This window comes from Neophocaena asiaeorientalis, unplaced genomic scaffold (genome assembly GCF_003031525.2).
Source record: "Neophocaena asiaeorientalis asiaeorientalis breed wild unplaced genomic scaffold, Neophocaena_asiaeorientalis_V1.1 scaffold78, whole genome shotgun sequence".
In the NCBI taxonomy this organism is placed as follows: Eukaryota; Metazoa; Chordata; class Mammalia; order Artiodactyla; family Phocoenidae; genus Neophocaena; species Neophocaena asiaeorientalis.
This window is the reverse complement of record NW_020175018.1, coordinates 10,615,189-10,643,118: the sequence shown is the minus strand read 5'-3', so window position 1 is coordinate 10,643,118 and position 27,930 is coordinate 10,615,189. Positions and strand designations below refer to the sequence as shown.

The 27,930-nt window shown below is 42.2% G+C and overlaps 1 protein-coding gene across 2 annotated transcripts in view; it reads left to right on the top strand.

The window, feature by feature from the left end:
* Window positions 1–27,930, top strand: part of MAPKAP1 (MAPK associated protein 1) — a 232,579-nt gene that overhangs the window by 130,581 nt on the left and 74,068 nt on the right. For both annotated transcript variants that reach the window (XM_024762289.1, XM_024762288.1), the window contains one exon: window positions 7,451–7,560. In XM_024762289.1, the coding sequence (XP_024618057.1) occupies window positions 7,451–7,560 (110 nt within the window). The remainder of the gene's footprint in view (window positions 1–7,450; window positions 7,561–27,930) is intronic.

The following is a 27,930-nucleotide window of genomic DNA, read 5'->3' as shown; positions in this document are numbered from 1 at the left end:
AGGTAGTGGGGGTGAGGGGAAGAAATGAGCGTTTTTGCACACTCAGTTTGGTGCCCCTAATAGCCATTATCTCATTTATTCCTTATAAGCAACGTATCTTTATAATATATAAGCTGAGGATCAGAGACAGGTAGTTATTTACCCAAGGTCATGCAGTTTGGTAAGGGGCAGAGCTAAAATAGGGCAAGTAATAAAATAAGATGCCTGTGCTCTTTGTGACCAGGCCTGACAACATGGCTATAAATTATCCTAGTTATTTATTGGTTGCTTGAGTCATAGAGGACTGACTGTGTGTTGTTTCTTTTCATTCTGTTGTATTAGCAAACATTTTCATTGTCTAGATTGTCCTCGTGTATGGAAGTGTAACATATGCAGCCTGTTTAATTTTGTATTTGTAAATGTGACTTGATTTCCTTTTTGGCAACAGCTACTGTCTAGAGAAAAGAAAAGATTTTTCTTTGTGTCTGTTTAAAGTGACAGAAATATTGGAGTAAGTAATAAAGATGGAAAGCATTAATTACATACTTCTAAGAATTTAAAGGTCAGACAAGCTAAATATGTATGTTTTGCTCACTGGAATGTGTCTGTTGAGATTGTGCCAGGATAACTTTGTTCCTACAATAAAAGCACATATTTTAGATAGCCATCAACTTACTTTGGTATCCAAAAATTATACCAGATTGTTGCTTTGGTTGCTATATATCTTAAAAGTTTGGGACTCGCATTTCTGATGTTAATGTGATTTGTTTCATGATCCACCCCCTTTGGTCATGTTTAGTTACTATGTCTCATTTTGCTTTCCTCTGTTCTCCCCTCAGCTTGTGTTGGAGTCTGTCAGCTGCTGCTATGTACCTGTCAGGCTAGTGACTTGTAATGTTTATTAATACAGCGTCAGTCTTGCTGTTGAAAAAACCGTGATGCTTCTCAGAAGGGTGCAATAGAACGAAGCTTTTGATTTCCAGATCCTGTCTGCACTGTGTGGTGAATACATTCTCAGATGTTATGCAGTTCACTGACCTGACAGTTGTGGAACCCCGCCTGGGACCCCATTTCAGCAGGACATACTTGAACAGAAACAGTTTGCAAAACTTTACACACTTAAACTCCTGCCAAGGCAAACTGTTAGCCACTTGAGTTTGTTATAAATACCCAGTGGCGGTGGTTGGAGGTAGCCCACGGTGTGTTTTATATTCTGAACTGAATGTGAGTGTCTTTGCGGTTATATAGAGTAGTAAATAATTGAGTTTGATTAGGGAGAGGGACCTCATTATCCCCCACCTGTGCCCAGCTGGAAGGGGAGGGTCGAAATGAAGCCATTAGCTGTCTCTCTTACTGGCATCTCAAAGAGCTCAAATACATCTGTGTCTTATTTTCTTTTCTGGCACAATCAGTCGAGCAAGCTAAGCAGGCATGACCGGATTTGGCAAGTCCCAAGGACTCTGGCAAAGATAGACAAGGAGAAGGCGGAGGGCAGTCATTTTGGCTTCTCACTGCCCATTAGTCTAGTGAGTTATGTTTTTGGAAAATGTCTCTTTTGAAAAAGAGTACTTTGTCCAATGTCAAATATCACATACTCACGCAATACGCTTTGATCTTTAAAAAAAAAATTTTGTCAGCGCAAGGGGAAACAAAATGTGGCATTCCCACTAGTGTAAACTCTCTTTATGGATAAAGAAATACCCGAAGGACTTCCTTTAAAGCAGGCATGCTGCAGTTATTATAAGGCTTTCTCTTGCTCATATATTTTCATTTTCTACCTTGAAATGCTCAAAAATGAACATGCATGGAATTGGGACCAGAACAGGCTGGGAACCAAAGGAGTACGTCTTCATCACGATTATGAACTGGTCAGGACTGGAGGAGGGAGTGCTACTCTTGGCAGCCTTTTCCCACTTTCACAAACTGATACTGTGGCTCAGGAAACCAGGACGTTTTCCAAGGACTTTTAAAAAGCAGTCTCGTAGGTCATATGGTTAGTCTAAGAGCTGGGACATTTATAATCAAACTGAATTTGTTACAGTGGGAGTTGACCTTTTCCATAGATTGGGCAGTGGTTCCAATCTGGAAGATACACTCTCTGGAAGTCTCTTCTTCCCCTTAGTCCCCCCAAACTCCCTTGGCCATAGGGAGGTTTGAAACACAGGCTTTGGAGTCTGGCTGACCTGGGTTCAAGTCCTGGTTCCTCCACTTCTTAGCTGCGTAATTCCAGGTATGTGTCTCAGCCTTGCCAAACCTCAATTTCCTCCATTATAAAATGGGACTGATGATAACACCTACCTTTTCTGGGAGGATTAAATGAACAAAGTAAGTGCTCAGTAAATGTTGACTGAAGTCATTTTCTCATCATTATATATCACTTCTTTGTATGAAGAAAAGCTGATAGTTACTATATTATCTATTGCTTATTAAACATTTATTTTATGACAGGTATTATGTTAATTATTTTAGAAGTATTTAGCCCTGACAGCAATCTTATAGTCTAAGAATTAGCCTCATTTTGTAGATGAGAAAACTAGAAGTTAGAGAGATTATATCATTTACCCAAGGAAGTCAGAGCTGGGACTCCAAAGCAGGCTGTATTCTAGAACTTGCTGTGCTCTGCTGCCTTCTGGTGTTGCCACCATTTTTTCAGTATGATGCAGAGCTAAATGACAGCTATGTCTTGAGACCTCCCCACTAAGAAGCTTCTCTGATCCCCCTCACCCCTACCGGCTGGGTTCAGTGCCCCTGTGTTTTGGCAGCACTCTGAGCTTGCCTTCATCTTTGTGCTTATCATGCAGAGCTGTAATTCTTTGTTTGCTTCTTTGTCTTTCTCTCCCACTGGACTGTGCTACTTGGATTAAGGACCGTATTGTTGATTTTTGAATCCAAAATAGGATCTTTAATAGATGAGTGACCTCAGGTAAATTCCCTAATATTTCCAGCCTCAGTTTTTGCAAAATGGATATAACTTATTAGTGCCTATTTTAGGGTAGAATGAGTTAATGCAGATTTAAAAGGCTTAACACAGCACTTGGCACATACTAAGTGCTCAGTAGGTAGTAGATGCTACTATTATTGTTTTAATTGTTGAATAATAACATCTTGAACTCTGCAGAAGCAGACACTTAATAATTCTCGCTGGATTTCTCTGCATTATCACCATGATTTTTTTTTTTTTTGTGGTACGCGGGCCTCTCACTGTTGTGGCCTCTCCCGTTGCGGAGCACAGGCTCCAGACGTGCAGGCTTAGCGGCCATGGCTCATGGGCCCAGCTGCTCTGCGGCATGTGGGATCCTCCCGGACCAGGGCACGAACCCGTGTCCCCTGCATCGGCAGGCGGACTCTCAACCACTGTGCCACCAGGGAAGCCCACCATGATTTTTGACTTCCACCATCCCCACCCAAAGCTGAGTTAAGCCGAGGTAGAACGTACCTACTTCTCTGGTTTACTCTCTCAAAAAGGAAAACCTTAAAACCGGAGCCCAGGGTGCCCTGCTTTGAGCTTCAGGGGGGTTTTGATGCCTGGGCCAGGGGCTGCCTACTGATAGTGTCCCAGTGCTGCCACCATGCCCAGCCAATTGCACATTTTCATGGCCCTGTGTTATCAATTATGAGCAATGAAGGTTGAGATCCATTCCCCCAAATAAGCAGTATCTCCTGGGAGTTTGGGGGAAATGGGCTGAATGGGGCCTCTTCTCTTGGGGTGATGACTTGGGACAGGGGAACACAAGAGAAGGAACATCATAAACCCCTTTTACTGTTTGCCAGCCTTAGTTCCAGGTGCTTGGCATTCATTGTCTATTTTATCCTCCTGGCAATTCTGTAGGGACATGGCCTCCTCATTTCGTGGACACAACTGAGGTTCCCACATGTTAAGACAACATTTTGGTTAGCCATGGAGCCAAGATTTGAACCAAAAGGTATTTAACTCCCAACCCATGTGTCTTCCTCTCCAATATGTTGCCTTCCAACTTGGGTTCTGATTCCAGCTCTGCCCCTATAAATAAAATCTAAGCTTCTCAGATAAAGACCTGTGCCCCTACTTCTCTCTTTGTCCACCGCTGCCTCTAGTTCAGTGCTTAGTGCAGAAATGCTCATTGTGTTAGGTTAATGCTGGTATAAAAACTTCCCTCTGTTAACTGAGTGGCTTTGCACTGGGACAGAACTGAATTCCTCAAGTAAGTAATCTCTTTTTAAAATACCCATACGTTTTTCAGTGTTTACGAGACTTGACAGGACCTAACTTGGAATTGACTGAAGCACTCCTGCCAGCATTCAGTCAGCTCCCTGAGGTGGTGCTTCATCCTGGACCCAGCACGGGCAACCCAAGGAGCTGCAGAAGGGCAGCTGCTTCTTCCAGTGCCCCTAGAATGCCCTGCACTGGCAGAAAAGAAGCTGTCTGTCCACGAGGGGAGCTGGGGGAGGAGCAGTTTCCTAGCTGAGAGTGGGTTTGCAGCCCACCTGTCTGTCCATCCATCTGCCTGTCTATCCAAGGGCTGGTCATCCCCAGCGCAGGTCACAACCCAGAGACTGAAATGCAGTGCCATGAAGAAGGGAAGCAGGGCTAGCACCCTCCCCGCCTGCTGCCCCGGGTCCCCCAAGATCATCGTCTCCTCAGTCTCAGACCCAGTGCCCAACATCAAATAAAAGTGCCTTTACACGATGTATTTCCGTAGACATTTTAGAAAGCCCATAAAAAATCCTGGATATGAAGAAATGAGGCATAAAACCCAGACTCTTTTGAAGTCAAGCTGAAAATTGTGGTAGCAGGTCTCCATATCCATTTATTAAATGGGAGCACAACTTAACAGTTGCACCTACATGGATTCTGAGAACCACTTAGATCCTGTACTCTTGTGTTTTAGAAACATTAAGTGCTGTAGACTTGGGACAAGATCCAATGTTGGCGTTCGTCTGGAGGGAGAGGAGTGAGTGGAGTGCGAGGCTGACCTGAGGAAACTTTCATTAAGTCTGGCTGAGGGCGCAGGACGTGGGTCACAACCTCTTTCTCCTTTAAATGTGCACGTTTTCACCGAAACGTAGCCCCAGAGTGAGATCCCGCACACCCGCGAAGGCACATTCCGAGTGCCGAGCATGCCCCTTCCCTTCACTGTTGTTTTCATTTTCCTCTCATGAACCTTGCTACCCTGGCTTCAGCACAGAGACTGTAAAGGAAGATGGAGAGCCGAGTTACCTCAGAATGATCACTATCGTTAACATTCACGGGTGGTTCACTTATCATTCCTGACTGCACAGACATGGCAGCCGCTCGGAAGCGTCCGCAGGTGTAGCATGGTGATACATATTACATTGTGCCACAATGGATTTATGTATTCTGTAACAAAAGAAAAGTGTAATGAAAAAATACAGAAGGTAATCCTTTATTCCTCCACCACACAGTTTATCAGTAATGCCTGTGGATGATAAGTGCCAGGGATTTCCTCCACATGCTTTAACCTTGTCACCCAGGTATGTTTGGGTAAAATGACAGAAAAATACAGACTAGGGATTTTCCTCTGTTCAAAGATCTTTTCAAAGGACACTTTTAATTATGGAAGTTAGTCCAAACACAAGGCTACCTTTTGAGCTTTTAGTCTGCCTTCGCTGAAAAGATAAATGTATTGGTTGGAAATAACGCTATCAGCCAGCAGCAGATTAGGAGAGAATGTAAGCAATTTACAAGCAGACTCAAATCTAAAATAGTTCAGGTGGAACCCAGACAGATGGAAGTTTGGGAGATCTAGCCCAATACTAGCTTGCGAGTACCCAAGAACTGATGTTCCTTTTAGGTCCTACTCATCCATCGCCCAGCATATTGTCACAGATGGAGTGCATACTGACTTCCGAGGAGAGAGCAGGGGAAGGCAAGTCTGAACGCGAATGATTGGCATTTGTTCCAAACACACACTGGCCTAGTGCCAGAGCAAATACCCGCAAGTTTATAAATGCACAAGGCACTTTACATTTCAGAACTCTTGCCAGAGCATCACTTACTACCTGGCTCCCTAAATATAGTTTTAAAAAAAGAGCTATTTCTTATTTTGCTTTGATCAGTAAAATAAACTTTTAAAGATTGTTCTGGGATGGGGTCCAGCTTCTGAGGTAAAGAGCGGCCGGGGCTCAGGCATGATTCAGTAACAGAGTGTTCAGTAAAATTAGCTTGACAGTTCTCAGGCCTGCTGTTCGAGAGCAAAACTTGACCAAGTTAAAATGGATGATCGTGCTGGCTAGACCAGCATCGGCTTTTGCCTTTTAACAAATGGAATGTCAAGGATTAAACAGCAAGCCGTATGGAGAGGAGGGGGTGTGGAGATGTCTTTGTATTAGGGAAGCAAATTGGGTCCTTGGTTTTGAGATCAGCCCCCAGCCCCCTTGGAAAGCCAGCCACCTGGTTGGGTCCAAACTAGGTTTAAGACCCCTTCCCAGTCTGTCCTACCATTGGGAAGCTTTTCCATGGCTTAGCTTGGGGCTTGGCTTTTCTTTCAGTTTTCTTGTCAGTATGAAGTTCTGCCATGTTTTTTGGCTGTGTTCCGCTTTGAGATTCTTATGGGGAAATGGGAATGCAACCAAACTCCTTGTGGCAATTCCCATGTTCCATAGTTGGAAACTTGGGTCCCATTTGTTACATGAGCTGCTTGGAATTGGCCTGTTTTGTTTCAGTGCCCAAGCATAGTGAGTAGTATTTGTGATACCTCCTATTGCAGTTGACGGTCGTAGTGAAGTTATCCCTCACCCAGGGATGGGCTTCTTTTTTAAGGCTACTTGTTCCTTACCAGTTTTTTCTTATCTAGATGACCGCCCCCCACCCCAAGTGTGATTGGCTAGAAGCTTATAAGTAGTGTTACTATTTTGTCATAATTATTTACGCTTCAGCTAATATTTTGCTTGACCTTCTAAGACTAAGTAGATTAAAACATTACTACTGAAGTATACAGAGACTGTGTATTTTTTTTAATGCTTGTTTATTAATTTATTTATTTGCTTGCCAGTTAGGGAGAGTCTTTGTTTTCCTTATTCTAAATTGCTTTGGGCTATCATATCCACCCCCCATTTTCCCTCCAGGGCTCCATGAGCTTTAATATAATGGTAGTATCTGCCTGCAGTGACATCTACTGACACAAGCCAACTTTATCGTTTGTTCTTGCTGCAGGATTTGGCTTGGGAACCAACACTAGGAAGCCATGGTACTAGTGACCCACACAGACCAATTGGATTCAATTTAAGATAAATAGAAACATCTTTCCTAATTCTGCCCTCTCTTTCACTTGGAACTGTTCATATTAGAAGGCTTTTCTCGCGCGTGCGCGCGCTCTCTCTCTTTCTCGCGTTAGAAGTTTGTTTATTTAACCCTTTTCAAAATAATTGACACTTGATTGTACACTTACTCAAACTGAAACTCAGTGAGGGCTGTATTAACATCCCTGTGGTTGAATATTGGTCTTGATTTAATGTTTGTCTTTTCCTACAGAAATGCTGCTCATGGATTCTCCCTTATTCAGGTGGACAACACAAAGGTCACCATGAAAGAAATCTTGCTAAAGGCAGTGAAGCGAAGAAAAGGATCCCAGAAAATTTCAGGTGGGACAGTTAAATCATACTCTGGCAACAGAAGCTTAACCCTTAGTTAAAAGTGCTGGGTGTGGGTGTGGGTATGGGTGGGTGTTTGATGGCTGGCTGGATTGGTTCAGATGTCATTGCTGGGTTCAATAGCAAGTGTACAGAAGAGTGATTTTAAGCTGCCCCTGGGCCCAAGGAAGGGATTGGGTCAGTGACATATGTGAGAAGAATGTGTCCGTGTCACTTATGGAAGCTTCATCATTAATTTGCGATAGATTAAGACAAAGCTACTTGAGCTAACTATTAGTTGGCGTAAAGCTGTCTGGAAAACTGATTTAACCCTAAATTTGAAGCACTGCTTTTAATTTCATGTTTTCATGTAGTTTTCCTTGGGGGAATTTTTGGTTGCTAGTGTTTGGGGTATAGAATAAAAGAAAACATTTTTTCATTTTTACCAAAATGAGGGCAACTGTAAAAAAAAATTTTTTTTAAGATAAATCACTTGACACAAGTAGCTGTTAATCGCTAATTCCTCATTACTCAATTTATACAGAAAATAAGCTTGTGGTATTAGCTGTAATATTTAAAGGATATGAGAAAAGAAAATATTCCCAATATTGAGAAATAATTATCTTGAGAAATAGCTCAAAGATTTATCACACCGTAGACAACTTTAGTATAAATCAACCTATCTATGACATGTCAGATATCTTAGCTTTGTAAGCAAATGAGACTTCTTAAACACCTTTGGTTTTATGTTTTGGAAAGGGAAAAAAAGCATGGCTCGGGTTGAGGAAAATAGTTCTGTGTTCCTTTTAAGGGGAGGAATATAATCTGTTCCAGATTTAATTAGCTATCTTCAGATGAAAGCTGAAGTTTTAATAAAAGTTAGAAGAGATAACACAGTGAAGGACACGGATGAGCTGTCTCAAGGCCATATTCCAAGGGAACGATAAGAGCTGTAAAAAATGGCAGAGGAGAGCAATTGAATGGAGCAATGAAAATCTGATTCTCATAAAAAAGAGAGAGAGAGAGAGAGAGATGCTGGTAGGGGCGGTTGTAGATGAGACCTGCTAGCGTCTGCAAGCAATTTGGATGTTTGCCAGGAGTCATTGTTCACCCTCGGCTGTGGCGGCTCCGTCCAGATGTGCCAACTGCACGTTTCGGCTTTTGCCAGCTGACTGCACCGTTTGATAACCAGCTCTCTGGATGCCCATCACTGGCCGCAGAGATAGAATTAAATGATGATGATCTTCCCACAAGTTGGGAGAGGAAACAATGCATATAAATCTTGATTTCATCTCAGCATGAGAAGTCTTTATCCATCATCACTCATAATGAACAAGTCGTTAGCTGGGATGAATGGTGTTCTGGTTTTTCCAAACACCTCTTTTGTTCATTTTTTGGGTGACTTTTATCCATTGCATGGGGGTCAAACCTCTTTGCATCTAAGGGATGATTGAAGAGGCATAGCCTCTACTTTCCCAGGGGAAAGTAGAAATTTAGGGTTCTAGGTGCCAATCTAATAGCATTTAAACAGTTTCAGATATTTAAAGGTGTTAAATAAGCATTCTTCTACCTTTAGGATCCTGGTTTTTTCGTCTTGTTTTTGTCCCTAAATTTTTTATATAATAGTGTATTTTATGACATATTTATTATATTCTGAGATAGCTTTATTCTGAATTACCCAAGAGGAGGTAGGACTTTTTTAACCTTCTTAATAGGAATTCTGCTGTCGCACATTTTTTAGATCATGAAAGCTCTGTGAACTCACTGGGATACAGCTGAACCAGTGTCTTTCCCTCCGTCTCCAGCCATCCCTGTCCAATTGCCTACCTATTTATCTGTGTCCATCTCCAGCAGCCACGTTTATCATACACACATTTATTTATGTTCACCTTTGTGTACACATCCCTGCCATTTCCATCAGAGTCTTTGCCATATCATTGGCAAAGAGTTAGGACTCGTTGTCTGAAAAACAGTCATCTGCATTATTTATTCCTTTTCATACTAGAGAAGTCAGTTGAGATTGATGCATTTACATAAATTACTGTCCCATTTTCTTGATCCAAAAAGCTTTTTAAAATAAAAAGCTCTTTCTATTGCTTTGTTAAGTCTGGTCTCATGAAATAGAGGGATTATCTCCAGTTTGGAAAAGATGTTTATTTAAAGTTAACCTGGTAAAGGCAGGGTATATTTTGTGTTTTGGAACTTTGTATTGTGGAGTGGACTTGTTTTGGAGGGTGATTAATGAAGGGGAAAATCGTCCTGTCATAGAAAGAAACACAAGTACATTTACTCAAAAAAAAAAAAAAGTCTGTTAGTGCTCACAGTTGGCTGTGAAATACTTATTACTTACCCATTATGACACATGAACTTAGTCATGAACTTGGTGTCAGGAGATGCCAGGTTAGAGACACTCATCCTGCACTTCCTAAGCCTCTACCACAGTGACCCGCTCAGTCTTTGCAAGAAGGTGCCCGCCATGCCCCAGTGTCTGGCTCAGCCCTCTCTTCAAACAGCTTTCACCTGATTGAGTGCAGAACAGCACTTGTCTCTTTGCTACTATTATTTAATTTAAGTGAGAAGGGAGAAGTAGCACTTGAGATTAGATAGCATGTGCCATGTGGGGTCAAGAGTTCTCACACTGCTTGTGCCTTAGAGGTTAGTCGTATTAGACCAGGATTTCAGAACTCCTTTCATAGGCTGACAGTGAACTCTAGCTGCTTACTCAACAAACCTTTAACATCTCTCATCTTTTTTTTCCCGAATGACCATACAACTCTCTGTTTAACAATAATAAATTGAGAACTTAAACTATTTCATTATTAAATCAAGCTGTGGACTTAATGACTGGCCTAGTGTTTAAATACTCTGTTGCCCTTCCCCCTGGCATTCCCTCACCAATTTTCATTTGTAGAAAATCAGAAGGTGATAGATATTTGAGCAAAAGAATTCTTCTTTGTTTAGGTAAATAGCTTTGTCAATGGAAACCTCTAGGGTTTTAAAATATTTTTGCTTTTTATGGATAGAATATCATTACAGTACTTGCAACTGATCTAAAATTTTGACTTGCATTATTTGTAATTATTTCATCAAGTCATAACTATTTATGAACACTGCAGGGTTTTTTCTATTAATATTCATGTACTGAACTTACAGTAATCTTTTCATAGTGTGTCCCAGTCAGTTCTCTGCTAAGGCCTTTTTTTTTTTTTTTTTTTGCCGTACGCAGGCCTCTCACTGTTGTGGCCTCTCCTGTTGCAGAGCACAGGCTCCGGATGCGCAGGCTCAGCGGCCATGGCTCACAGGCCCAGCCGCTCCACGGCATGTGGGATCTTCCCGGACCGGGGCACAAACCTGTGTCCCCTGCATCGGCAGGCGGACTCTCAACCACTGCGCCACCAGGGAAGCCCAAGGCCTATTTTTTTAAGCCCATTTTTAAATGTCTCTTTTAAAAGTCTCTCTCCAGCTTTTCATTTTATTACTGACCTACTTGACATTTGGAATCTACTTGCATTGGCAGAAAGTCCCCATGATTTAAGAAAATTGTAAACGGAGAATCCAGTTTTAGAAGAATTAGCTGAGACTTCTTTACTAATTTTAACAGTTGGGTGGGTATGTTTTTAACGTAATGACGAGTAGCCTGTCAGGTCCCTTGATTTAACCAGTAAAATACACTAACCTGTTTAGTGAGTAAAGGCCTTAGTTTGTCAAGTTCTCCTTTTATCAAGTTCATCCTCACAATCAGTGATGACCTTCTGAGCTTCTTAGTATTTTGATGTTGTTTAAAATGTTATTACACACCAACCTTTACCAGCCTCCTGAAGCATGATGTTGGGTATGACGGAGGCACTTGAGAAATGGAGGTACACTTAAATTCAGTTGTAACGCTGATGCAGAAATAGAGGTGTCTCTGGGTCTACAAAAGAGAGAAGGCTTCGAAGCAGGATTTTCTAAGTAGAATAGTGATCTGTATGGCTCTATTTCAATATTTGTTGTTATTATAAAATGGAGGAGTTTTTCATTATCATCTGCTGAGAGATTGAACCAGAAGCATATCAACTTCTTCTCACCCCTGTCCATTCTTGCCTTTTGATGTGAAAGACAAATTTTTATTAGTCTGATCTAATTTTTATTAGATCCTTTTTGAAAAGTTCTTACAATATTAATAAGACTTACGACATTAATTCCTACTTTTCCCATACAAAATTTCACCTAGAATTTGAAAGATAAATGTTAGCTTTGTCAAGTGAACTCCCTCTTAACATCTCTGTTTGGAGTTACAGACCACATTATTGATAGCTAATTTACTGTGTTTTCACTAGACCCCTAGAATGTCACCAAGGAGATAGTCTAGTCTAGGACTTCTCAAACACTATTCCCTAAAGTACTGCTAGGAGCAGAGAGGGGAGTGAACATCTACCACAGGGTGTGTGAGGTTCTGATCTGAGGGACGGCTAATGATGACAGCATTGGATGCTCAAGTTATATCTTAAAAATTCATGTAAGGTGTAAATATTGATCTATAATGTATTTGTAGCTGTGTGTACACTCACTCATGCTCTCATGGGTCAGACCTATGCTGGGTGCAGGGAGACTGTGGTGAAGCAGATCTACCGGACCCTTGCTGAAGAGGAGCTTACATTCTAAAGTGAGAGTAAATATGAGGGGCTGAGAGAGAGAAGATGAGATGCAGGGGAGCTCACTGCTTTCTATGGATGGTCAGGGAACACCTCCTAGAGAAATTGACATTGAAATTGTGACCTTCACATTTAAGCTGTGAAGAGTTGGAGAGGGGCAGTGTCTTTCAAAGCCTTGGCTGTTAAAGGCTTACTATTTTAATATAAAAAGAACATTTCAGATTACTTTGAAGTTAATTTACTTAACTTTCTCCCCCCATCACCCCCCCCAAAAAAAATGTAGTAAAAATGACCCTTGAATTCTTCCCTGTGCTAACTCCACACATCTTCTTATCCATTAGCAAGTCCTCTTATTTTTACCTCCAGAATATGTCCTGAATTCAGTCTTTTCCATCTCCATTGGATAGATCCAGATCACCAAGACCTCACCTGGACTGTTGAAATACACCCTGGCTGCTTTTCCTGCCTCTGCTCTTGGCCCCGCCAATCTCTTGCCTACAAAGCAGCAGACAAAGAGGTTTTTTAAAATATAAATCGAATTATATCTGGTCCAAACCCTTCAATGACTTCCAGTTGCATTCAAAATAAAATCTAAACTTCTAACCACTGTGAAATACACTGAGGGCCAAAGAGGGAGTAGGACATACAGAGAATATGAACACAAAGAAAAGAATTGAAAAGAAGTACAGAGTTGATGGCTGCAGTATGACAGGAATACAGACCAGGCCCAGAGCCCAGAAAGCCAGGGTGGGGATTCGGAGCCTATACCCAAAAGAGACCTGCTCGAATGAACCAGCAGCATCAGGGTCTCTGACTCACTCCCTGCAACCTCACACGAGAGGCCTTACTTTCACGCCAAATAGACCTAGACAGTTATACACAAATTATTTTTTATTAACAATGTTTTAAGAGGATTTATGTGTCAGGGAGAAATTGGTCTTTCCCCAAGATCTATTCCAGTGGGGTAAGAGCTGATTTATTGAGTGCCTTTGTGTACTTACAGATAGCATCTCATTTAATCTGCATAACACCCCTAGAAAGGAGATTTTATTGTGCCTATTTTATAGATGAGACTTTAGAAATGTTAAAAAGTAGGGGCAAATGTGCATCTTAGAATTAAGGAACTATGATAACTATGCATGTGATCATACACTTTCTTTCCTCTCTCAGCCTCCCTTTCCTCAGTTCTAGGAGAAGTTAAAGTTACCCAGGTTTCCCCAGTAAGTAAGTGACATAATATTAAATTGGAGCCCAGGCTTTTTTGACCTCAAAGCCATACTCTTTTTATTGTACCGTGTTGCTTATTAGAACCCTAATGGGAGAACAAATTTAAAATTCTGTAAACAGAAACGTTCATTGATTCTAAGATCTAAATGCATCAGGGAAGTGCAGCATTTAAAGGAACCCTGTGGTGAATCTGGATATAAAGCCAGGAATTCTTTTTGTAATTGCACAGTTTGTCTGTATTGGTGTCAGTTTTAATGTTTTATGTCTAGCTTTCTTAAAGCAACATACACCTGTCCTGAGCTGCCCTATGGAAAAGAGAAGCCCATATGTTTTAGATGCAGTAGCATTTTTAACACTCTTCTAACCTGAAATACTCTCCAAAGGCTAAAGTTAGCTAAAGAATCTTCTGGCTGTAAAACTGAACAGAGTCCTGCTTCTTGTGTAATTGTAAAGACAGAAAATCCAGTAACCTTTCTTCTGTGAAAGTAGTTTGCCAGCCAGAGACACAGACATTTGCTTTCCTTATACTGGATCCTCTTTTAAAAAATGAGGAAGGAAAGGTAAATAGGACTGTTTAAATGTTCTTTGTCAAAAAGGCAGGAATTTCTGCAGAAAACTGCTCCTCCTCATGAAAGAATAAATAGTCATGCAGATGCCGCTCACACGTGGGGGTTGGATAAGAAATAAAGACCTGATACTTGGTATCCAGTGACCCAGTAGGACAATGATACAGTAAATGAGGACTGCTAAGATGTTTACAAGTCAGAAGTGACCCAGGCTGGAATCTCCCAGTTACATATTCCTCCTGCCTCCTCGCTCTGCCTCTTTATCTTGTTGTTTCATCTCACCCGAGCCTCCCCCTGGCTGGAGTGATCTGAGGCTCCTGATGGATCTTCTTGAGTATAAAGCAGAGCATGTTAAAGATGGCATTGCAGTCAACTATTTTATCCAGAAAGCTTGGGAGTTGAGAGAATTTATTTCAAGCAAAAATCTTTTGGAATTACTTCAGAGACCCAGTTATTTTAAAAGGGTATTATGAGCTCCTGCAACTGCCACATGAGAAAACCTTGAAATGTGTCATTGGCCAGAGCTACATTTGACCGGCATTTACTCTTCCTGCTGGTTGCTAATCTTTCAGAAGTTCCTTTTCCATCACAAAATCTATTCATTCACTCCATCTGGGGCAGTCACCAGCATGGATTAGATTAAAGAAAAAGAATGAAAGGAAGAGAAAAGACATAGACTCCCAAGAGGCTCTGTGCTGGTACAGGGGGCACACACATTTTGGAGTCAGAGGACCTTTCCTGGGGTCCACTAGGGACTAATTCTAGAACACCACTAATTTAATAATAGCTCTTCAGGAAAAAAGAAAGAAAGAATATTAAATGTATATATTGATTGTAAACTGTATCCTGCTTTTAGAAATATTTTAAAATGTATTTTAGAATAAGAAAACTGAATGTGTAGTCGTGTACTTGCCTCTGAGCCTTATTACTTTCCTGAGCTGTAACGTGGGAGAGGTTGAGAAGATGAATCAAGGGCACCATACAGAAAGCTGTGTGTGCTCGAAAGCTCTGGGTTCTGAGATACCCTGTTTATTAGTTCAGCAGTCATCATCCAATGCTGTCTGCTCCGTGCCAGCCACCATACTAGAAATCAGGTGGAAAACCTGATGAGAAAACAGACTCAGAGGCACTAAAATATGGTACATGAGCTACTAAAGCAACACAGATAAGAGACTACTTAAAACTACTGGGTGAGGCAGCGGGCTGAGAAAAGATGCTTTGGAGTAAGTAATTTCTTTGACAGCTTTTTTGAAGATTAATTAGAACTTTGCCAGATGGGTAAGTGAGAAAAACATTCCAGGCAGAGGTGTTTTGAGGTATAGCCACAAAACATAGATGTTCCAAATTACTAGAGCAGGGATGGAGCAGAGGATAAGCTGCAGAAGCTAGGCGGGGACAGAACGGATCAGGCCAGGCCTGATAGTGTACTCAGAAATAGAACTACACTGACTTATTGGGGGGACAGTTATGCAGCAGGCACTACGTAGGCACTAGGGATTTTGTAGAAGCCAAGAAATGGTCCTTACCCTTGAGTCGCTTACTGTTTAGCTGGGGAGACAAACGAACAGCCATTCACAATACCATGCAAGTGCTGAGTGGAAACAAATATAGGGCCTGGGTGCACATTGTAGGAGGAAAGCCCTAGTCCAGTGTTAGGGAGTCAGGGAGGACTATCCTAAGCAAATGCTCCAGCTGAGACCCAAAGGTGAGTAGAAACTGGCCGGGTGAAGAGGGGTGCGAAAGAGCATTTAGGCGGAAGGAACAAAGTGAGAGCTTAGTGCCTTCTGGAAACCGCAAGTGGCTCAGTCCAATAAAGCAGTAGAGTAGGAGGAGATGGCAGGGTGGGGAATGATGAGGCTCGAGTGGTCCTTTGGGACCAGATCGTATTTGTTAACTATGCTGAATTTGAACTTTGCTCTGATGGCAGAGGGGAACCACTGCAAGGAGAGCAATATAGTCAGAATTTCTTTTAGAAAACGTGCTATGTTATAAAAATGGATTCGAGGACGCAAAACAAGAGGCAGAGACACCAGTGAGGAGGCTCTTGAGGACTCTCTCCAGCGGGTGATGAGCGTGGAGGCAGTGGGTGGTGCTCAGCTCAGCAAGCAGAGGGGTGGACACCAGGGTAAAGTCGGATTTCTTTTATTCGAGCTGAACGCACAGTTTGGGGGAGAATTGAAAAAGCTTGGAGCTGCCACCAGGTCTCCTGGGGTTAATATTAAAACAAGGTGGTGAAAAACAACAACAAGGTGGCGGCAAAAGATAGGCTCTTAAAGAGTTGTGGGTTGTTTTCTTTCTTTCTTTCTTTTTTAATAAAATTAAATAGTGGTTGAAAACAAAAATTTTGGAGATGTGTGAAATAAAAAATGAAGGTTCCTTCTTCAGTGTGAGCCCTTTGTTTTTTTTAAATTCACTTCACTTTCAGGTGTACATATAGGCTATAAGTTTCATGTGGGCAGGACCCTGTTTTATGTTTTGGGTTTTTTTAAATCACTAAATACACAACGTCTAGCAGAATGCCTGTCAAATAGAAGACACCCAAAAAGCGTTTGTTAAATGAACTCATGAAAAATGTATCCATGTCATTTAAAAATGACACCATACAATATGTATGATTTTGCATTTGTTTTTTTTATTCAATACTATGTCATAAGCATTCTTCTATATTAGAGTGACCACTGCATTTTTATCTTTTTGGTTAAATTTATTTAACTTTGCTCTCTATTGGTGGACTTTTAGGTTATTTCCAAATTTTCAGTATTAAAAAAACATGCAGTGAACAATCTTGTGGCAGTATTCACTGCACATTTGTGCTAGGTTTTAAATATGGGATTGTTTGTCAAAGGTCTACTTATTTAAAATGTTGAGAAAAACAAATTGCCTCTCAAAGTTTATACCCATCCTTTGACACTCAAAGAGCACGTGAGAGCGTCTCTTCCCTCCTCCTCCTCCAGCACTGAATGTTATCAATCTTTAACTTTTGCCAAGCTGATGGTTAGCAGTTAATATGTAGTCTTAGTTTCCATTTCTAGGTTTCCAGCATTTTAAATGTTTTTATTAGCCGCTTAACCCTTCTGAAAGATAGTTCTTAAGTCACTCAGTTGTTTTAGTGGGAAGAAGGATTGAGAGGAAGTCTATTTCAGAAAACTATTTTTGAGAAGTGCCCCGTAGTTTATATACAGTTCTCCCCACCCCACCTCCCCCTTTGCAGCTCAAGCAGGTGTGTGCGCGCGCGAACACACGCACGGGATGTAGAGAAAGGCACGCGTCCAGACCAGGTCGTTTTGCTTGTTGCCTCCTGGCCATTTGTTCACCAGCAAAGCTTTTTTGTGTGTGTGCGTTTAGAGAGAACTAGCTGGTAATTCACGAGACTGCACTTCACCTCATTTGAGACGTTACGTTGTTACCTGCTTGCTTTGTTATCAAAACTGCTTTAAAAAACAGATTTTTGGTTAAATATTTTAGTCTGGTACATATATATAGCACTTAGAAAATGCATCATACTGGAAATAGAAATGTAGACAAAAAAGCTCTCACCCCTTAACAGGTTTATTTTGGGGAGGCACATCTAAGGACACGTCTGGCAGCATTATGAACAGCACTGGCACCAAGGGCAACTGTAGGGGGTTAATGGGGACCCTGCATCATTCCTTGCCATGTGCCCGGTGAGTAAACTCCTAGAAGTTTCTGGGAATGGTGGCAAGTGAGGAAAAGGCTGCAACCAACAATCAGTGTCACAAAGTAGGGATGACTAATTTGCTGAGGAGACCATTGAGACATGTTTAATTAGCTGAAGTCACAATGGATAAATCAGGAGAGGACTGCCTATGCGGAGAGATGCCTTTTTCCTTCACCTCTCATTTAACTGTTGTAGGGTTTTTTTGTCCTTACTGTTTTCTCTTTGAAGACAACATCCTGAGAAATGGGGAGAGTGTGGAAGGGAGGGTAGAGAGAAAAGTGACCTGTGGTTACATTTACTGAATAGTTATTATATTCAAGAATTTTTGTATTTAATCTCTACAGAAACCTTGTGAGATGGGCATTATCTCTTTTCTGTGGTCGAGAAAACTAAAGCTGTGTGCATATATGTTATGTGTATGTGTACATACCTGTGTGTGTTACTAATGAGTAATGTAGATGAGATATGAACCTAGATCCCTTAATTCTTGAGCCCATTTTTTTCCCCTGTACCACAGCTTCCCCACTTAAAATGTAATGCAGATGAGAGAACTTTTTGGAGTAAAGGTAATAGTCTGTATATTGACAGGAGCTGATGTCACAGGTATATGCGTTTGCCAGAACTATCAAGTGGTACTTGCAAGATGTGTGCGTATCATTGTATGTAAACTTTACCAAAATATAAAACAAGGGCTTCCCTGGTTATATATATATAAAACAAGATTCTTAAACAAATGTTGAGTACCAGTTACTGTTATGCACACTGAAGTGTTCAGGGGTGAATGTACTGACACCTGCCCCTTACTCGGAAATACATTTTTTAAAAAAAAGATGGACTGATGGGTAGATACATGATAAAGCAAATATAGTAAATGTTAATAGTAGGATCTAGGTGGTGGTTACATGGATTTTCAGTGTACATTTCTTTCAACTTTTTTGTGGTTTAGAAATGTTCATAATAAAATAGGAAAGAACTCATTAAAATTACAAATATATAATTTAAATTCTGCTCACATTAATATAAATTTATGAACTTACAAATATATGTCCTTATGGCATAGAAAACACTAATCTTCATTTTGTACGATGTTTTATCTTTCATTACTTCATATGTTGAATATCTTTGAGATCACAGTTTCTTCCGTTGACCTCTGGTTTTAAGTAGCATGTGGAGTTATGAATATAATAATTGTTACCACTTACTGAATATTCAAAATTTGCTAGGCAGTCGGCCAAACACTTTTTAAAAAATTATCTCAACCTTAAAACAACTATTTGAATTGGGTGTTATTTTTGTTTTATAAAGGAGAAAACTAAAGCTCAGAGAAGTTGCAGGACTTGTCCAAGGTCATAAGTAAGCTGGGAGCTGGGACTTAAACCTAAGTCTATACTCCTAAGCACTGTGCTGTACTTCTTCCCATTGGCAAAGGTTACAGGGTCGACAGCTCAGTGGAGGCAAGTATGCTTTTCTCCCTAGAGAGATGAGTGCACCTACTTCAGCTGGATGTGGCAGCGTGATTCGATGGAAAGGGCACGTAGACTTTGGAACCAGACCAGCCCAAGTCCCCACCCCAGCTGTACCTTTCACACAAGCTGTGAAGTTAGCAAGTGAAACCTTTATAACTTCAGTTACCTTTTCTGTCAATAGGGATAATACTACTTACCTTGCAAGGTTGTTTTTTTGACTAAATACATGTAAAACACTCAGTCAGTACTGAGTACTCAGTGAGTATCAGCTGCCTTTATCCCTATCGCCACTACCACACTAGACGTACTGTAAAACCTGGCTTTTTAGGATTTATTTCCTCTCCTACCCATATGACTTGGCCTTTGCCTGTACTTTTCGTTTACCAGTGAATTAAGTCTATAGAAAGCTTATACCCTGTGATAGAACCAGTCTTTGAATTTGTTTGGATATGGATCTGCTTGGAAGCACCCTTTACATTGAACAAGGAGGAAACTAGATCCAGAGAGTCAACTGTAATGATTTTTGACTAACAAAACCCAAACCATCTATGTAGGGGTGGGTTAATGATCACAAGTCTTATTCATCATATGGCTTATATCAGCAAATTTAATTTACTATGCAAAGATTCTAGAGACAAAGTGAACAAACTATAATTGCCTGTAACAAACATGTTTACAAGTGATTTTTACAAGTGTTTTTATTAACAGTGAGTAGCTCACAGAGCCTGTTGCTTCTTTTCAGAAAACATTTAAAAGAGGAAATAGAATTAAATACCAGTATGATTTTTGAGTGAATGATTACAGACAGAGAGGTTTGGGGTGCTGCCTCCACCCCTTGATTCTCTCCACCAAGAGTCTTCATCTCCCCCAGAGGAAGTAGAAGACCCTCTTTCTTCAGGCAGGCCATTAGTGTGTTCATCCTGTTAGTAGCTGTGAGGAAAACTCTTCCTCTGCCAGGACTGAGTTTAGACACTTGCCGTGAGAAACCATCAGTTGAGAACAGTTACCCCACCACAGAAGGCTTCTCCAAGACCAGCCAGGGACCTGAGACACCTACTCCTTTCTCACTGCTTTCCAAGGCCCGGCAGTGGAGCTGGTCTTTCCACATAAGCAATTTAAAAGGCAGTGTTAAGAATTTCAGTAACTACTTTCCATAATGAGCTTTTCCTTTTTGAGTACGTCACAAATACCAGACTTTCTGCAACAGCTCTAAACGCGTTAAGAAAAAAGAAAAATCATCTTCAGTGAGGGCATTTCTTTTTCTGCCTTACAATGGCAGTAATGCCCAGAGACAAAGATGGCTTAAAATCAGAAGCCATTGGAGTGGCAGTGGAGGCAGGGCTGGGGAGGACGTATTGGAGCCTCCTTTGCTCGTTACCTAGCTCCTGATCACGGCAGGCCAGTCGGCAAGATGCATAGACTCGACTGTGCCAGCGAACCAGTTTTTTCAAATACAAAGCCAGTGAGATGTGATTAAAACCCAGCTGCTACAAAAGATACAAGGTGGTCTGTTGCAACTCCTCAGTCTTCCCCACGACTGTCACCACATAATCATAGAAATACCAAATCATAACGCCCGCCTTCCTCCACCCTTAGTTTGTGGCACACTGCATTTAATAGAACAACGTGAATTATGATGAAGTTAAGACAAAGTGTGATTTAAGCCTGAAAAGTCCCGAGGGTCCTGCAGACCTCTTGAGCACAGTGTGTTCAGCACCAGACTCATCACTCAGTAAATGTTTATGGAATCTCTACTGTGTTGCAGGCAGTGGTGAAGAATGACCAGGCCTGTTCCTAGAGAGCTCTCACCCCAGTGGGGAGATGGCCAATAAAAAGTAAGCAAGCCAACAAGATGCATTTGATAGGGAATCTTACTTCCAGCTTTTAGTCTGTCCTTTATCTGACAAAAAGGACCCAGTTTTGTGAATTGAAGGGAGTTCGTCTCACCCCCAGCACAGGGCATTACCTCAGTCTTTCCACTTCAGCAGGTCGTTTCCATGCACCTCCTAATTGGCTAACAACACCGCTCCCTGGTGCAGGGAGAAGTGGACAGGGCAGCAAGAGCTGGGTGAATTCATGAACACTGAGTGACTCCGTCCAGGACCACAATGGAAATTAAGAAACACGGGCCATATCTCAGCCTTGGAAGCTAGAGAGAACGCTGTCCCTCAGCCACTCAGCCTTAGTGTCAGAGGTGCCATGGGCCTCTCCCCAGTAAGTTCCTAATACGTCGGTCTCGCCAGATGTTGGTGAGTCCCTTACTAAGGCAAAGGATGAGAACCCTCCTTTCCTTTGGGAGACAGCTTAGGATAGGGGTGGCGAGCTTTCATTTGAGTAAAAGGAAAGCCCTTCGTGGAGAAAAATGGGTTCCTTTTGGTTTACCAGCCCTGGACCTGACCAGCACCATAGCTGGCCCATAGCTGGCTAACACATTTTGTGGAATGAACTAAGGAGAAGTGGCGAAAGCCAGTCTGCAGCCTACAGCTGCTTCACTCCCTCCAGCCCAGGCTCAAGGCTGCCCACTTTCTATTTGGGAATGGATTTACTGCACTTTGATTATTGGAGGTCAGACTTCCTTAGAGAATCAGATCATTGAATGAAAATGTAAATATCATAAAAATGAAATGCAATGCAGATCAGTCAAAATTAGTGTTGCTTCCCAGGTTCCCTAACTAACATCGGTCTCTAATGAGTGCTTTGGGAGCCAGAGGAGTATACCCCAAACAGACATTTAAGTATTGATAATCAAGTAAGGGTGCCCTGTGGGAGGAAGCTACTGCCCACACTGTATTACAGGAAAGAAAGGAAGGAAGGGAGGGAGGAAGGGAGGGAGGAAACGAGGAAGAAAGACACTTTCTAAAGAGGGGTGGGAGAGGAGAGGAGAGGGAGAGCGAGCACATGTTAAATCCTCACCTTATGTAGCGGCAGTTAATAGATGCTGTCTGATATTTATAATAATATTAAAAACAGCTGAATAGGAATGCTAATAAAGAATGTGAGGGCTTCCCTGGTGGTGCAGTGGTTGAGAGTCCGCCTGCCGATGCAGGGGACACGGATTCATGCCCCGGTCCGGGAAGATGCCACATGCTACAGAGCGACTCGGCCCGTGGGCCATGGCCGCTGAGCCTGCGCGTCTGGAGCCTGTGCTCCGCAACGGGAGAGGCCACAACAGTGAGAGGCCCGCGTACCGCCAAAAAAAAAAAAGAATGTGAAAGTGAGTACCAGAAGAAACATCCAAAAAAGTTTAAACTAACTACCAGTAAGGAAGGACTTGGGGATGGGCAGGGAATTAACTGGTTTTTATTATAGGACTTATAACTATAAAACTGTAGATACAGGTTACTTTGATAAGAGTAAGAATAGTTTTTAAAATTTGTAAACAGAAGACAGCTTACTTTCTAATTCTAGAGCTTAGAAAGCTTTCTCTTTCTTCCCTTTACCTACATGGACTTTCTCTATTTGGAAACTTCCTTTCTCCTAAAAGCCACAATCCATTTCATTGTATTGGATGTCAGTTTTCTATGAGAACATCGTTATTAAATATTTGCTTCCCCTTATAAACATTTCCAAACCTTTTAAGACCAAAATGTTATATGAGTATAACCATTATATTGTGATTTTGCCAACATATTTTGTCTCTGTGACCTGTATTTTCCATAGGTTAAAGCACAAGCTATTAGCTGAGTACTCTGTCCCATTCTAAGAATGACTAGTATCTCAGATATAAATGAAAACAGCTGCTTTTCCATAACATTAGAGTCCCAAACAGCTGTCACATGTACATTTTGACACTTTTTTTTCTTTTCTTTTTTTAAATTGAGACAAAAATTAGTTTACTGAATCTACTAATCTGGTTAAGTGTATCATCTAACTTCTGTGGAGAAGTGGAAAAGAGGTCGTAGAAAAGCCCATTGAGCTAGAATGTAGCTGTCCCAGAAGGCTCAAACTTACTTAAAATGAAAACCCTGTAATGAGACCCTTCTTCTGTGCCAGGTCCATAAGGGCCTGGTGGGGCCGCTGCACCACTGCTGCCTTTGCCCGTGAGCTGGAGCCTCGGCTGACAGCCATTGTTCTCTCTCCAGCTGAAGAGATTGTGGAGTGCCACTCCGTTGTCTCCCAAAATCCTGAAGCAGTACTCTCTCCTCCTCTGCAGCCCTTGGAGGATTTATTTCAGGGCATGGCTGTTGTAGAACACAGGAGCAGGCTTCCTTTATTGGCTTAAAGCTGGCCCTATCACTACTAGTTGGGTGACCGTGGTCATGTCATTCTCCCATTCTGAGCTCCTTTGCTTTAGTTTGCTCTTTAATAAAATAGGTCACAACTAGATCACAGGCTGCTGGTTGGTAGTCTTAACTGAAGCTTAATACCTGGGTTCTAGAAACACCTCCCTGGTTCCACTCTTGCTCCTGTTACTCTTTCTAGCTCTTTGGTGAGTTTCTTAGCTTGTTTGAACTTCATTTTCCTCATCTATAAATGAGAATAATAATAGTATCTTCTTCATGGCATTGTTGTGAGAATTAGAGATCCATGTCAAACACCAAGCACTTAGCTGTTATTTATTACTCAGTAAATATTAGTCCTGTCCCCTCCCTTCAATTTCACTGTTATGAGACCCAGTCATACTCAAAATTTTGTAATATAACGCTTTTTTTTTATGCATATGACTGCTTTGAGTCCTGGTTCAGCAGAGACTCTAGCTGCTAAAGAACCAGCTCAAATTAGTCCACATTAGGTATGGCCCAGAATGTGTGCATCTGTCTGCCCAGCTGCTCATTTGAGCTTTTCCAGGGGTCTGAGGCCCCTTGTTGGAGAAGCAAAGCATCAGTGAGAACATAGGCATGCACATGTAGGAATGACCTAGCATTCCTCTGGAGCGCTTTGCATCTGGGTCTGGATAGGCAGAAGGGTTAAAAGCTGGAGAAACTTTTGTCATAAATTTTGTCTTCAGCAGGACTTCCCAGGGAACATCAGACTTGAGCAGAGAGGAAATGCTGATTGGCCTCAGAGTCAGCTGAAGGAGACAGGAGCTGCAGTGGAAGTTGCTGGATTTACTGTTATTAGCAAGGCAAATGGAAAGCCAGCAGGGCAGCCCAGCTCCAAGATAATAGATCTAACAAAAGGGAAAACTCCCAGAAAGGAAATGGCTGGCAGCCCCGACTCCTCTACCTCCTTTACTGCCATCTTTTCCATTGCATTTGCCTTTTTGTTTTGTGTGTTTTAGCACAAGGAGAAGCATATTTTAACATCTTAGGTTATAAGTCACAATTGGCTTTGAGGATGTATAATTCAGCTTCTTACCTGTTTGATGGCTTCAGAGTTGACATGGTAAAGTGTGCAAAATTGTATTAATATAGTAATAAATAGTTGCCATTTATTGAGCACTTACTATCTGCCAGGCTAAGTGCTTTACATACATTATTATCTCAATCGATAAAACAACTTCATGAGTTAGTAATTATCATTATCTCCAATTTAGAGATAAAGAAACAGTGCCTAGAGCACTTGAGTAATTTCCCAAGGTCTTTTTTCTTTAAGATTTATTTTTTTTATTAAGGTAACATTGGTTTATAATATTATATAAGTTTGTGTACAACATTATATTTCTACTTCCATATACCCTACAGCGAGCTCCCCACCAGAAATTTAGTTTCCATTCATCACCATACGGATACAGTTGACCCTCTTTACCTGTTTCACCCTCCCCACCCCCCTTCCCCTCTGGTAACTCCTATTCTGTTCTCTGTATCTATGTTTTTGTTTGGTTTGTTCATTTATTTTATTATTCTGTTTGTTTGTTTTTAAATTCCATGTATGAGTGAAATCGTATGGTATTTGTCTTTCTCCATCTGACTTATTTCACTTAGCATGATACCCTCAAGGTCCATCCATGTTGTTGCAAAAGGCAAGGTTTCATCTTTTTTATGGCTGAGTAGTATTCCATTGGGTATTTATAGATCCCAAGATCTTAAAGCTTGGTGGAGCTGGGATTTGAACCCTGCCATTAAGGTCCTACCAATCCAGTGGAAGGTATTGAGGCAAGAGCCCACTTGGGTATTATGGAGCCAGACAGGGTACTAGCAATAAGAAAAATGCTTAACTAAGGCTTGTGTCCTGACTTGAAGCACAGCCCTAGTTGGTACAGTGGTGGTTAGAAGGAAGGTGGATAGGCAGAGAGGAGCTCGGTTGGCAGGTGGAACCTATCTCTGAAGGGTCTGACTCCCCAAAACAGGGAGCAGGGCAGATGGGCAATCCATACGCGAGGACCACAAAGACTGAGGGGGAACTGCAGGCAGCAAGGACCAGGGAAGGAGATGACGCTCTCAGCATCCAGGGACAGCAGTACAGAGCCATGTCCTGAGAGGGTCAAGTCACAGAGGCAACAAGTGAGCAAAATTCCTGTTGTCAAAATTGCCTCTAGGAAAAAAAATTCTTAAAAATGGCTGTCAGGGCTTCCCTGGTGGCGCAGTGGTTGAGAGTCTGCCTGCCGATGCACGGGACACGGGTTCGTGCCCCGGTCCGGGAAGATCCCACATGCGGCAGAGCGGCTGGGCCCGTGAGCCATGGCCGCTGAGCCTGTGTGTGTGGAGCCTGTACTCCGCAACAGGAGAGGCCACAACAGTGAGAGGCCCGCGTACCACAAAAAAAAAAAAAGCTATCAGAGGCCAAAGTGCTGTGATTTTTCTCATTAAATCCAACACAGCTAGCTTTTTTCACTAGCATTAGAACAGATCAAAACTAAAAATACATATATATAAATACTAAAATCAAACTTGGCACAGAAAGATGCTCACGCTGTAAGAGGAACTGGAAAACTGAGACACCACCATCCACCTGGTTAATTCAGTTAGTCATTCATCACACATTTACCAAGTCTCATAGTTGCAAAGATAAGTAAGACTGTTACCTCACACTCACTCTCCTGGGCCTCATTGAGTCACGGAAAGTGGAATTCTTCAAACTATTTCAGGTGTTGTCTTGGTCATGTCTCCACCTCTTTTTCCCCTTATTTTTATCAAGCACATGTGGTTGAATTCAGATAAATTACATGTGTAATATATGAACAAGGAAATCCAAGCAGGTGAGTGGCATCTGGGCGGGCAGGATTTTCAGAGAGGCACACTGAGAACCTAGCAGGACACCAGGCCTGGGGACAGGGTCCTGGGCAGTGCTGGGCCAGGATCAAGGGCAGTTACCTGAATGAGACAGGAAGGCCAAGGCTAGAGTAAAAAAAAGGAAGCCTTGACTTTGGTTGGCCTGGAATTGCAGAAATCCTCTTGCCCTGGAGCAGAGCCCACAGGTGAGAGGAATGTTAAGTGGTACAACTTTTTGCCCATTGTGGAGGCCAGATTAGACTTGGGGAATAACCGTAGAGGAGGGATGTGGATTTGACAGACTGGAGGAGCAGGCGGTGTGGGCACAGGGAACGCACAGCAGTGACGTGGAGGTGGGAGACCACGGAGTGTGTGCACCAAATAGTGAGGAGACCAGTTTGGCTGGATCACAGAGGACATAGGGGAACAGGAAAGTAAGATGGATAGACTGTTCGGAGAGCAGGGTGAGGAGTTGGCCGTGGGGAGCTTGTGAAAGGATTGGAAGCCCGGAAGTGATAAACCTTCAGAGTTTGACTCCAGAGAGCACCCTCTGACTATAGGGTGGGGAATGGATGGCTGGAGGCCAGGAGGCAGGGTGGGAGACCGTCACTGTGGGCTGGGTGATAAGCGTGCCAGGGAGACTTGGTGAGTGGGTAGTGTCTGCAGAACTTGGGGGCTGACCTAATGTCAGCAACAAGGAGGAAGGCTGGTGAAGAAGTACTCCAAACTTGGGAGGCCTTGTTCACTGTGCAGAATCCTCAAAGGCCAGAGTCAGTGTTACTCATCTTTGCATCTGTAGCGTCTAGCGCAGGGTGTGGCACGTGGTAGGAGTTTGGTAGATGTTTGATGAACAGCTGAGTTAATTCATTGGGAGACTCGTGTCATCACTGGAAACCCAGGTACAAGGAAAAGGTTTGAGAAGGGAAGGTTAACAAGTTTATAGTTGATTGTCCTATAAAATTAGAAACAAAAAAGTGCTTGGAGTTCTTTCCCTTCCCACAAGGCAGGCTCAAGCCATTCACTGTCAGTGGTGCTTCCTTGGGGCGTTGGTGGAGGCCTGCTGTCCTGCCCAGGGCTAGAAGCACCTTCCACCAGGGCAACTGGCACCAGCTTTGTTTACAGAATGCTGTCACTCCTGGGGCCTCACTGCATCTGCTCAACGGCCTGTCAAGTACATACAACTATCATCCTCATTTTACAGAGGAGGAGACTGAGGTTCAGAGAGGGTATTATTTACCCAAGCCAGTCTCTGGCGTAAGCAGATTTGAAGGGAAGCCTTCACATTCCACTATATCATAACAAAGTCTGACGACTGAAAACAGTTGGCCCTAAGCTTGCTCTCCATTGACTCAGGTTGGAGTCACTGCTTTATATAACTCAGAAAGGGCTGCGGACGAATGAAGTCTCCTTTGTGTTCGTTCCTTTTGTTTTCGTTCTTAGGTGCTTGTGACTAAATTCACTAATTTCGCTGCTGTCAAGGCTGTGTTAAGGAAAATGGGTTTGAACTGCTGTGGTTTTTGAGTACTGGGCTGGATGTCAGAAACCTTTGCCATCACGGGAAATCCTGTCACTCTGGATTTACTGTCTGCTCCCCACAGCTGAATTCCTCAGCAGTGTGATTTAGCACCCTGGCTCCCCATCAACCAGTTTTGGCATTTATTTGAATGCATTACCCCACTTGTTTCCATAAACTATTTTACAATTGTTTAAAATAAATGA